Source organism: Hippoglossus hippoglossus, chromosome 6 (assembly GCF_009819705.1).
Source record: "Hippoglossus hippoglossus isolate fHipHip1 chromosome 6, fHipHip1.pri, whole genome shotgun sequence".
Taxonomy (NCBI): Eukaryota; Metazoa; Chordata; class Actinopteri; order Pleuronectiformes; family Pleuronectidae; genus Hippoglossus; species Hippoglossus hippoglossus.
In genome coordinates, this window is record NC_047156.1 from 7,381,059 (window position 1) to 7,395,947 (window position 14,889).

Sequence of the window (14,889 nt, forward strand, 5' to 3'; positions counted from 1 at the left end):
GAAACTAACAAGAATTTTCATTATTGATTAATCTGCACTTTATTATACAATTCATTGCTTTATTGTTTTGCTTGTATGTTAAAAATAATGAAAAAAAGACACAGTATAATGATTTTAGTTTGCTATTTTATTTTAAAATTTTTATTTACACTGTCTGAGTCTAAAACTTTTACGGATTTTATTTATTAATATAGTAAAGAAATTTTTTTTAAGGACAAATAAGATGTGGTGACTTCAATTAATCATGTTTTAGAGTTATTACCTTGGCTGTATTATAGTAGTTGATGTGGACAATGCAGATTATAATACAAAGTTATATGGGATATTGTCATAGCTCACGTTTTCAAAGCCTTTAAACTTTCTCATTGATTCTTGCATTGAGTCTGTCTACATATTGTTTTTGTAGGACGACCCGTTCTCCGCCTTAGACATCCACCTGAGTGACCACCTGATGCAGGACGGCATCCTGAAGATGCTGAGGGAGGAGAAGAGGACCGTGGTGTTGGTGACACACAAACTTCCGTATCTACTACGTGCAGACTGGGTAAGGGGGGGGGGGGACATTTTAAGCATAGACCCAGAGTGGAAAGTGAGGACTACTTCTTCAAAGGGCTGCTTGAGGGTTAAGACTTGGCTTTAGGGTTATGGTTATGGTTAGGGTTAGGCATTTAGTTTGGATGGTTAGGGTAAGGGGCTAGGGAATGTATTTTGCCAATGAGTGTCCTCACTAAAATAGAATTTCACATGCGTGTGTGTGTGCATGTGTTCAAAAGAGAGATTTACTGTTTTTATCTTTGCCAGCTGGACAGACTGTAAATACACATTTAACTCTTCAGCAGTCACTGATAAGGCCGTCCATTTGCGATGCTGTTATATTATTCATGAAGCAAACACTTTATTGTCTCACGTGTGATGCAGTTTATCTCTGAAAGATCCCAGCACACATTAACATTCATTTTTATTTGCTAATACTGAAGACTGTGTGTGCTTATTTTCAGATTATTGCCATGAAGGACGGCACCATCCAGACTGAGGGAACTCTGAAGGACATCCAGAACACTGAGCCTGAACTCTTTGAGCAGTGGAAGACCCTGATGCACAGGCAGGACCAGGAGTTTGAGACGGTGATTAATGACTGCAGGGCCAATGACGTTTCAAGTCGCACACACTCTAGCACCGCCTGGAATGAACATTTGAATACTTGCGTGTTTCACATACTGATGAGAATCGAATGCTTTTCTCTGCTTCTCATCCAGGAGACGGTGGCAGCGAGTATGACCGACCTGGAGAGGAAAAACCTGCGGCGGGCCATGTACTCCAGAGAGGCCGCCAGGACTGAAGACGACGAGGAAGGTGAGAGGTCACGGGTCTCAGCCAATGCTATGGCAACAGTAAATATCTGCCTGATTACATGGTGATTGCAGTCAGTGCCTTAACAATTTAAGCCTGATTATAATGTGTATGTGTGTGAACTGACTATAATGATATAGACAGGTTGTCATTTCCCGGATTCTGTTTATTAGCAGAGCAGTGGCACTTGCTACATTAAAGCTTAAGCTCTTCAGCTTATATTAATGCTCACACCTTCTTTATTTTCCAATATATTTCATGTTCATCGTTTGTTCTATTCCGTCTGATCAGTGCTAACATTGCATTAAAAACTCTGGACCTTCTCATTCTCTCTGGTTCTGGTGTTTGGTGTCTCGGCTTCTCTTCTGACTTTCTCAGCCACCGGATACGACCCGATCTTCCCTCCAGCCGTGGCTAGACCCTGAATCTGATGCTTTATATGCCTGTCTCTGTGTGTGTGTGTGTTTGTCTTGGCCGTTGAACATGCGACTGTATTGGAAGGGGCTAAGGTGCAGTGGCTGTACTCTTTATCTGTGCTCTGTGTTGTCTCCTGTGTGCTGATGGCTACCCAGGGTGGACTTGTGCGATGGCTCCAGCACCAGGTGTTGCCCTCTTTCTCGATCAAGCAGGTGTGACCAGAAAGCATGCGGTTTGAAAACAACAGCAACAAAATCCCAAACGCCTGAGCTTCTCCCACCATCTCAGAGTCTCATCATCCATTTATAGTCTTTTATTTTGTCTCACTTTATCCCCAAACATTTCTCTCTCCTGCTCCTGAAAAGCTACGTAGCGTCAGCATGACTGTAGATGATGCTCGCAGTAGTCTGTTTAGCTCCTGCCAGTTATTTTGTCCCCCTCCTCTTCTCTCCTGCTTCCCCTCTGGTTTGTCTGAGCCCACCAGTCACCCACATGCAGCCTCATGCTTCAAAGCTTGCCGCACGATGTGATGCAACATATTTACTTCAGGGGTGTGGAGGAGGAGGCGGGAGGTCGTTAACAGTAACTCCTCACCCCCCCAATGAGTGTCTCATGGCTGCTCTGTCGTCCCTGAAAAAAAGAGAAAACCCCATTCGTGGGAATGAGCATCTGCTTGGCATCGTAGAACATAGACACTGTCATTCACTTCTCTCACTGTGGGTTCTCCTCTCTTGTGACCCTTGTCCTCCATTAGATTCTTCTCTTCTCTCCTGTCCTGTGTCAGCAGCGGTTCCTCAGACAGACACGTGGAGAGAAAAAGATGCGCAAATGTGTCCAGAAATGAAAAGAGAAAGAGTTAGAAATTGAAGATAATGAGATTTCTGGTAAGGAGAGTAAGAGGAGAAACATCAGAAATGTCAAGAGAGTGTATGAGCGCCGAGTCACAGCAGAGGAGAACACAGTTAGATATAAGAAATTAAGCAGTTTTCACGAGGCAGTGTTGAAGGGTCACAGTATTTATTTTCCAAAGGATGATTATGTTGTAATTTCTTCCTAAAATAAATGAATTATTCCACCTAAACAAATCCTGTTTAAAAAGATGGACAACACATCTCCACTTCCTGCTGTTGGTTAATAATGAAGCCACATGTTCCTGGATACAGGGGCCACCATCTTGCTTTAACATTTTTTTTTTACACTTAAACAAACATCAGTACGAAGAACATCCTAAAATGACAGAAACCGTCTTTTTGGTTTGGCCCTTGTCCCATCCACTAACATGGAGTTAGATGAATTGGCTTCACTTTATGGGAGCTGCCATGTCGTCCATCTTTATATACAGTCTGTAATCAAATCTCCCAAATCGAGACTTTTCACCTTCGTCTCTCTTTATCCCAGAAGAATCCCTGGAGAGCGACGATGACGATGACATGTCGCAGTCGATGCGTCAGCGAGCCACCATCCCCTGGCGCTCCTGTGGCACCTACCTGTCCTCTGCCGGGCTCCTCCTGCTCACCCTGCTCCTCCTGTCCCAGCTCCTCAAACACTCCCTCATGGTCGCCATAGACTACTGGCTGGCCCACTGGACGTCGCAGGTCATCGCAGCCAAGATAAACGCCACGGCTCGAAACTGTACCATCATTCAGGTGGGACACTGAATGGTTTTTCGTTTTTAATCATTGCTGTAGAGCCCAAAATATCTTTGTTTCTTAATTGATCTGCACTTTTCAGAGTCTTTGGTTTGGTTTCTAAGTCTTATATTGATTCATGGCCGTCATGACTCTGTCAAAGGATAAATTTGAGTTTTAAAACTTTAGTTTCACCTTATTGGTGTGGCGCCCCCTGTATGGAGGCTGGAGTCCGCAGGTTCAGTTCCAGCCCAGTTCTTTGCCGTCATCCCTGCTCGCTCTCCTCCCTTCACATTTAATTCTATCCAACGATTGAAGGCTAAATACCCCAAAATATCGTACATTTTTTCATTAATCTGTATAAAATCAGTTGGAGCCCTTACAGTTACTCTTTAAAAACAACATATTGAAAGGTCGAAAACAATAAAATCATATCTAAATCTCTTTGAGGAACAGACCAAAGAGAAATTACATAACACATTTTTCTCTCTATTGTAGTGAATCTCAACGAAGCAGCGCTGACTGAAAAAACACAAACACAGACGCTGCCGGCTCCAGACGGAGCGCTCACTAACGCTCCCTGAAGCAACTGCAGCTCGGCCTCATCTGCATATTAGAGCAGCACTAATGCATCTGAGAAGCATTAAGTAAAAAGAGGTTTAATCAGGAACACGTTTGACGACATGTCAGTGTTTACAAGATGGTGGAGGGAGTTTCATTTTAACACGTCACAACCGGTTTGACCTGAAGTGAACCTTCATCCCAACGGTAACAGAAGTATGTGCGTAAATGAAAGACAATTTGTCACCTACATATATTGCTTTAACTTTAGTTTAGGTTTAAGCTCTCTATTCCCACGCCACCGTGCCCAATATAGTCTGTAACTGCCGTTTACTAAGAAACACACTGAAAACACACTCACACGCAAGCTCAAAATAATCAATAACCTGCAAATAGCAGCAAAGGTTAAGCTGCATCGTTCACATGTTGAGGCCTCACCAGCTGTTGGCAGGTTATCATGTTCCAGGACCAAAAAAGCAGCTCCATTATCATTGGTTATATTTGTGTGTGTGTGTGTGTGTGTGTGTGTGTGTGTGTGGGTGTGTCTTCTTGAGTTCTGCTTGCGTGAGTGTGCGTGAGTGTGTGTGCGTGCGTGCGTGCGTGCGTGCGTGCGTGTGCGTGCGTGCGTGTGCGTGTGTGTGTGTGTGTGTGTGTCCATCCAGTGAACCAAACATGCCAGGTCACGTTTCACACATTGACGTGGAGACTGAAGACCAAGTCAGCCAAGGATGCGGGAGTCGTTTTAAAGTGCACCTTGTCCTCCTGACTGCCGCGGGCGTCTCTTCCTCAGTTCCCTTCAGACACGTTCACTGATTCCCTGAATGTGCGGTTAAGAGTAGACAGATTGTCGCCTGGATGCCGAGGACATCTTGGCCGGCTGAGCCTCAAAGTGTGTCTCTGCCAGGTTTATCTAATCTTTGCTGTACTCTGCACTAATCCACTCGTGGACGGGGAAGTCCTGATCTGCTGTCCAACGCTGTCTCTGGTACATTAATGCCACTTTATGTGACTGCAGGCAGCTCTCTGGAGTATGTTTTAAAACTGAATATTCACTTCACTGTAAATACACTTAGTGATTCTGTTCATCTATACGCTGGAAGGGAAAGGAAAATTGAGAGGATTACACGAGGAAATTATATCTCTAGTAAGGATTTGTCTGTGTTGAAAGGTGTCTTTTATAATTTAACACTAATGAAATTCCATTGAGAGTCGAGTGCATGCAGACGCAGCTCCACATCCGGATCCGTACTGTGCAGACGTGCAAAAGTGATAGTTCCCATATCTATTTGTACAAGAAAAAGAAGTGGAGACATTATACTTTACATTTAATATGAATTTATTTACATGACTAAAGATTTTCAACTGTGTTTATCAACCAAATAGAGTTCACACTTTTAGCTTATGTGATTTCATGTCCTGATTTTTATTTGACTGTCTGGCAGCATAAAGTGATATTTAATGGGTGAAAAAACGATTTTGTGAAAAACAAAAGCTTGAGATTGAATCAGTCAAACTGTGAAATGAAGTAAAAGATAAACTGAGAAGAACCTGAAGCTCAGGGCAGAAAAGAGCAGCGTCTCTTTCTGAGGCTCCTGTTTGGTGTTGACAGATCCGCTTTGAAAGCTTCACTGCTTTTTGTCTCTGAACGGCTAATTTTTAACCAGCCAGAGTTTAATTATGCTTATAATCACAGAGCAAGCAAACTGAGTGACAGCGACGGCCCTGCTCTCTCTCACTCTCTCTGCACACAGTCACGTCCTTAGTAACCCTCTCCTTCTCTTTCTGTGTGTGTGTGTGTGTGTGTGTGTGTGTGTGTGTGTGTGTGTGTGTGTGTGTGTGTGTGTTGCAGCACTGTGGTTTCAGTCACTCGTGGTATCTGTCGGTGTTCAGCGTGTTGTGCTGCCTCGGCATCATCCTGTGTATGGCCACATCTGTCGCGGTGGAGTGGACCGGACTCAAAGTGGCCAAGGCGCTCCACCACAACCTGCTCAACAAGATCATACTGGCCCCCATGAGGTACAGTGCTCAGTGACTGGTGTGTGTGCTGCAGCTCTACCTCAGGGCGAATGAGAGAGATGTGTACAATGTGTGTGTGTGTCCTCATCTGTGTGTGTGTGTGTGTGTTTGTGTTAAAACAGATCATTTGAAAGAGGAAACGCCGTTAAAAGCACCTTTTTTTCACCCCATTACTCAGCAGAACATCTGCTTTCTTTACACAACACCCAGGAGACATTACTTACATTAGGATGCTCACATGCACATGACACAGCTGCACATACTGTAAATATACACTCACTTAAGACGTCTGAATAATTACATGCAAATCAGATGGAAGAATTTACACTGAACCAGCTGCACAGCATAATATTTCTCAGTATTTAAATCAAAACAATAATAAACATAATAAAATATAATTAAGTGCTTGACGTATTTTGCAGATTAAAAGCACAACCTGTCCCTTTCAATTTAATCAAGCTGTTCCAGATTTCACACATTCATAGATATCAGACCTGGATTTTGTAAGAATCCTCACGAGTTGTTCAGAAACACTTCAGCTCTGTTTTGGCTCCTCCAGGCTGTTTGAGACGACTCCGCTCGGCAGTATCCTCAACAGGTTTTCCACCGACACAAACACCATCGACCAGCACATCCCCACCACCCTGGAATGCCTCTCCCGCTCCACCCTGCTGTGTGTGTCCGCCCTCGGTGTCATCTCCTACGTGACCCCCGTCTTCCTCTTCGCCCTCCTGCCACTCGCCGTCACCTGCTACTTCATCCAAAAATACTTCCGCGTGGCGTCCAGGTGAGTCAGACAGGACAGACCAATGGATCTCAGCCACATGTCTCTAACGTACATTCTCCTCATTTAGATGTTAGAATGTTAAATCTAACATTTTGATAAAGTTTGAGGTATTTACTGTATGTATTTCTCTTTACATTCAACAAAAATATGACTTAACAGATTGAGAAAGATAAAAGTGAAGCAGTTTTCCATCAGTGACAGAAGTTTGAACTTTTTGGTGAACAATCGTCTTGTCTCTGTTTACATCAGGGTTTTCTTACCTGCTTGTAGCTGTTTTTATTTGTTTTAATTTAAATTATTTGTTGCCAATATATTATCCTTCATTTTAAGACGTAAAGTTACAATTGAGAAATAATTTAAGATGCATTTTGGACATGCTTTTATTCTGAAGTGCAACCTAAGTTACCTGGGAGTCTTGTTAGACAGATTTCACATTTGTAGCAAGTGAAGTTATTGTGAATATTAATTTATAAGCTGTTCCACATTTTCAAGTTTCTCTTAAAAGAAAAAAACACGAAAGATGTCGACTTTTGGTTTTGAGTACAGAAATAACACACACACACACACACACACACACACACACACACACACACACACACACACACACTCTTGCTTCAGTTGACAGTTCTCTCTCTCTGCTGTGTTTGTAACATCTGGTCAGGGACCTGCATCAGCTGGAGGACAGCACCCAACTCCCTCTGCTGTCCCACTTCACTGAGACAGTGGAAGGTCTCACCACCATCAGGGCCCTCAGGTCATTACTAACGTACACTATCTCCCACTGTAGCTACTTTACGTCCTGGAGTCCAGTGGCTGAAACAGCCAAGTTGAATGATGTTGATATTGTTGCCTCAGAGTGATACAAACGTATCTGATACTTTTGCTTTACTTTCCACTTGTTATGAAACTTGCTGTTGAAATTTAGCTACTCTGGAGGAGCCAAATCTTACTGAGGGTTTTTGGATCACTAGGGACTAAAAGTTTGAAAAGTTTTCTTAAAAATCTTATCTACAAAGCCTTGAAATTTTACGGAAGCATGATGTTGAATTGCTTGAACACTTATTTCGGCCTCATGCTGTTGGTGCCACTTTTCAATTAACCTAAAGGTGCAAATTCTAAGGAAACTAAAGTCTGCAACAGAGACGCTCAGTCGCTTGTTTGATTTTTCAGAATTAAAAAGCCTCATCTTACAAAGGTATGTGGCTTTCTGACACCCATTTAGTTTCATAATTACACAGGAAAATGATTATACATTTACACAATTCCTTGTAACCTCGTCTCCCGTCATGGTTTTAAATCAAGAGAGGTGGAATAATGGATTTCAATTACAGTCAGTGAAATAATTATTTATTTATATTTAAAGAACAGGTCCTGAACCTAAATTAATTCAATAATTCATCTTTCTCCCTCCCCAATAATCGGCTTTCTGTTTAATTGGTGGATGTAGACACAGAACCAGACAGGATGGAGAACGGTTAATGTGTCTGTAACGTAATGAAATGATTTCTTCCGTCTCACAGGTACGAGCCCAGGTTCAGACAGAGGTTGCTGCAATACACAGACGCCAACAACATCGCCTCGCTGTTCCTCACAGCCGCCAACCGGTGGCTGGAGGTCCGCATGGTAACCACCTCAGATCTTTGGAACATGGATCAGTGCTGGCGACTGTTTTACTGTTTGTCACACAGCCGCTGGTTCACATTGAATATAAAGTTCATGTGATATGTTCAGCTTGAGTGTTTCCCAACTTAAGAGCTTTAAGATATTTACACATTCATGTGCACAGATTGACATGCACAGGGCTTCTTGTTGACAGGTTCTTAATTGACACTAAATTTATGTGTTTTTTTTATTATTTAGTGATGCTCTCTCTCTCTCTCTCTCTCTCTCTGCAGGAGTATATTGGCGCGTGTGTGGTGCTGGTGGCAGCCGTGGCCTCCATCACTAACAACCAGCAGTCCACTGGTCTGGTGGGGCTGGGACTGACGTACGCACTCATGGTGAGAATATGTGTGTATGTGGTGTGTGTTTACTTGGTTTTATATATTGGTCTATTTAAAAAATAATGCATTCTCTGTGTTTATTATCACTATATATATATATATATATATAAAATGAAGTGCCTGCTTAATTATCTGCCTGTTTTAATGTGCTGTGTATTGAAGTGATCCTGTAAACACAGCCGGTTCAGCAACGACAGAGTCTTTAGCCTGAGAGGACTGTGTGTGTGTGTGTGTGTGTGTGTGTGTGTGTGTGTGTGTGTGTGTGCGCGCGTGCGGGGGACATTTACCCACCTCCTCCCCTCCGTGTATCAGGTGTCCAACTACATGAACTGGATGGTTCGAAACCTGGCAGACATGGAGGTGCAGCTTGGCTCAGTCAAGAGAATCAACGGTCTGCTCCACACTGAACCAGAGAATTTCGAGGGACTGCTCAGTGAGTGCAGCAACACACTTTCACTTCTTCTTAAATTAAACTTTCACTAATTCAGCCGCAATAACTCACACCTGTTCTCTGCAGGGGGTTCGAATCTTGATGATTTCTTCGTCTCTCAGGATGAAGTTTAAATTTAGCACGGTCAACTCGAGTAGGGAAACATAATGCCAAGGGGATTAGGACTGGTTTATTATTGATTTATCCTCCTTCAGCTAAAGCAATTACATCCCTTAATAATCTGTCAACCATCCACGTTGCCTCTAAGCCAACAATTATTTTACAAATAGTCCTGACGTCTTTCCTGAATTTCAAAGTGTAAGAAAAACATGACGTCATCTGGAGCCAGAGTCAAAACACGATCGGGGGATGGAGCCACGGTATCGAGTTCCTGCCAATACACACGCTTCAGCTGTCAATCATGACGTTTCACTGTGTTTGTATAACATCAAATAACTTATCAACAAACAACATAGTGCGATAAGAACTAGCTAAAGTGACCTAAAACAATCTTCAAGAAAAATGTACTCGACATGTGCTTGTATTTCTTAGTTTGGTCCCATCTGCTAACATGGAGGAGTCAGGGTTTACGACCACCGCCACCAGGGGGTGATTGCGATAATTTGGCTTCACTTTTGAGGAGCTGTCATGTCGACCATCTTTAATTACAGTCTATGGAAAATTTTGAGATCTTCCCTCCACTGACGTGTCTGTGTCCGTCTCAGCTGTGTCTCAGGTTCCTGACGGCTGGCCCCGGCAGGGAGAGATCAAGATCCAGAACCTGAGCGTCCGATACGACGCCACGCTGAAGCCGGTGCTCAAAAATGTCAACGCAAACATCAGCCCCGGACAGAAGGTAAACAAACAACTGAGCGAACAAAAACAAAGGAAACAGTCTGTAAATTTACGATGTTTATTAGCTGATTGGTTGATTATTGGCTTTTTTTCAGGTGGGGATCTGTGGCAGGACAGGCAGCGGCAAATCCTCCTTCTCCCTGGCCTTCTTCCGCATGGTCGACATGTTTGAGGGTAAAACATTTAAAAGGTTTCTCAATGCAACACAAGCCAGAAACAGCTTTGTACCTAATGTCTTAAATACTGAGAAACCCGATTGATGTGTCTGAGCGTGATGGTTGTTTTTCCTCCTTTCACAGGGAGGATCGTGATCGATGACATCGACATCGCCAAGCTGCCGCTGCAGACCCTCAGGTCTCGCTTGTCCATCATCCTCCAGGACCCCATCCTGTTCAGCGGCACCATCCGGTACAGTGCACCTTCACGTCACCTTCAGTTCCACCAACAGGAAAGACTCCTCACAGCAGTTTAGATGTGGTCACACAGACGGTCTGACTGAGATGGATTCAGGAGGCAGAGGGGAAACAGTTACAGGAGCTGTTGTGCTGAATGTGCTCCACTTCAGGGACACTTATTAGAAGCACAAGTGGAGCAGAGAGGGGGTTTGAGATAAGAGGACATTCCTCTGAAAACGCTTCTGTGAGACAAGTTTATTTTTAGACTCCAGCAGCAGTGACTATAAAAGCTTAGTCATGTCGGAGAAGAGGAGATGAGCAGAGATCTCATGGACCAGTGTGAAAAGTATATTTACAGACAAGTAAAGGTTTACATGTTTGATGATCACGATGAATTTTGATCTTTACTTTAACTTTACTTTAACTTTTATCCTGTCCTCTTATTAAACTGAATATCTTTGAGGTTTGGACTGACCACCATGGGCAGTGGGTTTCACAGTTTTATGATGTTTTATAGATCAAACTGGGAAAACGTTATAAAAAGATTCACTGATCAAAGTGTGTGTGTGTTGTGTGTTGTGTGTTGTGTGTGTAGGTTCAACCTGGATCCAGAGATGAAGGCTACAGATGAGATGCTGTGGGAAGCTCTGGAGATTGCTCAGCTGAAGCCCATCGTTAAATTCCTTCCTGGAGGCCTGGGTGAGGAAATCTGTCTTTGTTCACAAGATCCAGATTCGTTCGTTTGTATCTGCACTGAATTTCAACTTACTCATAAATATATGTAAATCTATGCTGATTGTGTTTTGCTGATGTGTTCGAGGGAAACTATTATTCCTTCTTCTAGTCTATCATCACATCCGTCATCTGCTCGCGTGTCTCCACACAAAGATCCAGCATCTGTATCAGAATACAGGAGCATTAATGTTTTAGCTGAGCTGTATCATGTGTGCTGCTGCTCCGTCCTGCACAGACCCGACAGCTGCACACTGCAGCAGACTCAGGATCAGATCCGATAGAAGCCGAGTGGCCACGTGCCTCATCGACTTGACCTATACTGTACATGATGAATGTTGGGCACGCTGATGCACTTGGCCTCTGGGTTGGTCGTTTGTCATGTGGTCGTCTGCTGCTGCTGCTCAACTCACCTGATGTGTTTCTGCCTCAGGAGACACGGAGCTGCTTTCCCTTGTCCTGTGTGACAGTGACAAATGTCTGTGTTATTGTAGGTGTGTGACATGTTGACACTGAGCTACTCACTGCTTTAATTTATGTTCAGGGGAGCTGCGTGTTTCATAAGATATATTGTTCTGTAATCCAGGAGTTAATGATTCATTAGTTTAGTAACAGCGCTGCGACAACATAGTGTTCTCTGTTGCTGGGAGGCGCCTCGTTGATGCGGCCATGATGAGACAGTTGAAATTAATGATTGTATTTTCAAGGTTTTATTATGTAACAGGAAGAAAATATGAAAAATCCAGTTAAGGATGATTATGTTGTTAGGCCTGATTGATGTTTTCCAAAAAATATGTTGTCATCAAACCCATGACAAAGAAATGTAATTGAGGCTTAATGCTTTACAGTTTACGGTCTAAATATATAGAACTTAGAAGATTAATATTGGCTGTGTTGTGTATTATATTCGATTTAAAGTATTAAAGATACGTCTGTTGTTTGTCTTTCAGATGCCACGGTGACGGAGGGAGGGGAGAACTTCAGTCAGGGTCAGAGGCAGCTGTTCTGTTTGGCCAGAGCCTTCGTCAGGAAGAGCAGCATCCTCATCATGGACGAAGCCACGGCGTCCATCGACATGGCAACGGTCAGTGTGTGCTTTAAGAGAGCTGCATCCCTGAGTCAGGAGAGGTGATGATGGAGGGAGGAGATGAAGAGGGAGGAGGTGGAGGAGATGAAGGAGACACAGTTTAGCAGCTGATTTTCATCTGTAGACATGAAAACAAAAGAAAAGCAGAAATAAAAGAATTTATAGATGGAACTATACTTGTTTAAGGCCCAGTCTTGACCTTTATGACCTTATAAACTCTAAAAGTACATATATTCATTTGTAAAAGTTAAAATTTCTGGGTGAAAAATCTGCACTCTTGTGTTTCTCTATGGAACTTAAATGAAAATATAAGATGTAAATAGAAACAGGAAAAGCAAAACTTTGATATTGTTGTCTCATATCCATCTGTTGGTGATGATCACATGTTCTGATCGGGGGTTAGTATAGTTAAGTTTGTTTATTTCAGTGTAATCCAACAACAATTTATCAAAACAAAACAATACACGTATACTTACACATTCCCACGTATGAAAAAGGAGCAGGGAGAAGAGGAAGGTTTGGATCATGGATTTTACTTTTACCTGATTGTTTTTTTACATAAGAAAAAGGGAAGAGAGAATGATACATTAGAGGAGGATAAAAATGAAAGTCAGAGTGGAGGAGGAGGAGGAAGAGGAAGAGGAGGAGGAGGAGGAGGAGGAGGAGGAAGTGTGTGCGTGAGGCAGAAAGAAAGAGAGACTGAAATGGAGGGAGAATACTGAGTGCAGTGCAGAGCCTGAGGGGAAACTGTGTCCATGAATGATGGCTTCTTACTTAAGACCCGCTGCTGAATGATGGGCCACAATGAGCCGATGTTTCTAGTTTTACATTAACGCAGCCGCTCTGCCCTCGAGGAAACAGTTTGATAAATAAGCTTTAGGAGAATGAGCGACTGTTTAAAACGACTATTTATATTTGACATGTTCTTTTATTCTCAGTTAACGTGAAAGTAAGTGTGATTGTGTCGCCCTCCTCTCTCTCTCCCTCTCTCTCTTCACAGGAGAGCATCCTGCAGAAAGTGGTGATGACTGCATTCGCTGACCGCACAGTGGTAACTATAGCAGTGAGTATCTCCCCCACACTGACGATGCTATTCTTCTAAACTGGTGCAGCGTACACAGAACAGGATGAAGGTGAAAATTTAAAAAAGATTAGACACAAAAGGAGGAAAGGTGAAATCAGAGGAGATGCTGGACTTCCTGGAGGACGTGTGTAAACTGTAACCGTCCATGTTAAAAGACCAAAAGTAATGATTTTCTGTTATTTAAAGCAACATTACGCAACTTTTTTACCTTAGCGGCTTCAAAATGAGTTTGATGGTTTACTGACTTGAAATAAGAAGAATGTTTCCTCTTTCATTCCCACTCCTCACCCTGAACCTTGCATCTTGCTCTATGTAACTTTAGTGAGCAGGTACCATCTTCTGACTGATGGGTGCAGCTTCAACTGTCAGAATCAGATCCAGTAGATCATTTAAAAATGATTAGAAGTCATTAAAAAACAGTGTTCTAAACAGGGTTTGGTGGATTTGTTACAGCAGCAGCTCTTCTGGTTCAGGAAGCCGGGGATCATGGGTAATATCCAATGTTCAGTTGTGTTTCAGTTCAGTGAATTCGCTTAGTTTTTTCCGCTACATGAAAACCAAGCCATCGCTCGGACACATGTGGCAGCAGAGGGCGCTGTCGCTCAGCGAAAGTGACACAGTGTTGCTTTAAAATCTCTTTCAGGACGTTTCACTGTAGATTAGCGCCCGCCGCTCTCTCTGATGTAGTAATTGTTCTCTCCTCCCGCTCTCCACCCTGCAGCATCGTGTCCACACCATCCTGAATGCCGACCTGGTGATTGTGATGAAGAGGGGCATCATCCTGGAGTACGACAAACCCCAGGCCCTGCTGGACGCGCAGGACAGCGTCTTCGCCTCCTTTGTGCGCGCAGACAAATAGCACAAAAAAAAAAGAGACAGGAAGCAGTGAAGGAAGACATTCAAAGTGCAATTGTCCCATGGAATATATTCCTTTTATTTTTAAATCACGTTGTATTATATTTGTACATTAAAAAATATGAAATCTTTGTTAATAAAACATAAATTATCATTCACTTTAGTGTTTTCTCTTGGTTATGATCACAATAGTGAGTGTTTTTTGTGCTTGTGTGTGTGTGTGTGTGTGTGATGTGTAGAGCTGGGCAATATGGCCAAAAACTATATCACGATAAAAGATAATTAGTTTTGGATATCGACAATTATCCAGATAAAAAAATTAACAAAAAAAGACAGATAAATATATTGTCACAACCGTATTAACAGGCCAAACAACCTAATTAGGCAACAAAGGAAAACTAAATAAATTTAAACAATAATTTAAATAAATAGATAAATAAATTGTTTATCTTTTTGGGGATTAAATAAAAGTTTTATTCCAGTTCTCTGCTTTAAAAAAAGTTTGAAGTGCATCATTTCTTTTTGCAACACAAGTTAGGTTACGTTTATCAAAGATTCTAAATTGATAAACATTGAGAGAATCCACGTCCTTCTTTTTCCCAACAAAATGATCAAATTAAAAATGTTACATAATAAAATCTGGTTTGAGACATAATTTCATTGCTTTCCTCAAACCTCCCTCCAAATAG

The 14,889-nt window shown here is 42.5% G+C and overlaps 1 protein-coding gene across 3 annotated transcripts in view; it reads left to right on the plus strand.

The window, feature by feature from the left end:
- Positions 1 to 14,204, plus strand: part of abcc8 (ATP-binding cassette, sub-family C (CFTR/MRP), member 8) — a 48,714-nt gene extending 34,510 nt beyond the window's left edge. For all 3 annotated transcript variants that reach the window (XM_034589171.1, XM_034589173.1, XM_034589172.1), the window contains exons 23-40: positions 407 to 544; positions 999 to 1,124; positions 1,257 to 1,353; positions 1,923 to 1,979; positions 3,169 to 3,413; positions 5,806 to 5,972; positions 6,532 to 6,759; positions 7,421 to 7,513; positions 8,280 to 8,382; positions 8,655 to 8,759; positions 9,075 to 9,195; positions 9,918 to 10,048; positions 10,143 to 10,221; positions 10,347 to 10,455; positions 11,038 to 11,141; positions 12,125 to 12,258; positions 13,262 to 13,324; positions 14,067 to 14,204. In XM_034589171.1, coding sequence (XP_034445062.1) covers positions 407 to 544; positions 999 to 1,124; positions 1,257 to 1,353; positions 1,923 to 1,979; positions 3,169 to 3,413; positions 5,806 to 5,972; positions 6,532 to 6,759; positions 7,421 to 7,513; positions 8,280 to 8,382; positions 8,655 to 8,759; positions 9,075 to 9,195; positions 9,918 to 10,048; positions 10,143 to 10,221; positions 10,347 to 10,455; positions 11,038 to 11,141; positions 12,125 to 12,258; positions 13,262 to 13,324; positions 14,067 to 14,204 — 2,238 coding nt within the window. The remainder of the gene's footprint in view (positions 1 to 406; positions 545 to 998; positions 1,125 to 1,256; positions 1,354 to 1,922; positions 1,980 to 3,168; positions 3,414 to 5,805; positions 5,973 to 6,531; positions 6,760 to 7,420; positions 7,514 to 8,279; positions 8,383 to 8,654; positions 8,760 to 9,074; positions 9,196 to 9,917; positions 10,049 to 10,142; positions 10,222 to 10,346; positions 10,456 to 11,037; positions 11,142 to 12,124; positions 12,259 to 13,261; positions 13,325 to 14,066) is intronic.
- Positions 14,205 to 14,889: the final 685 nt, after the last annotated feature.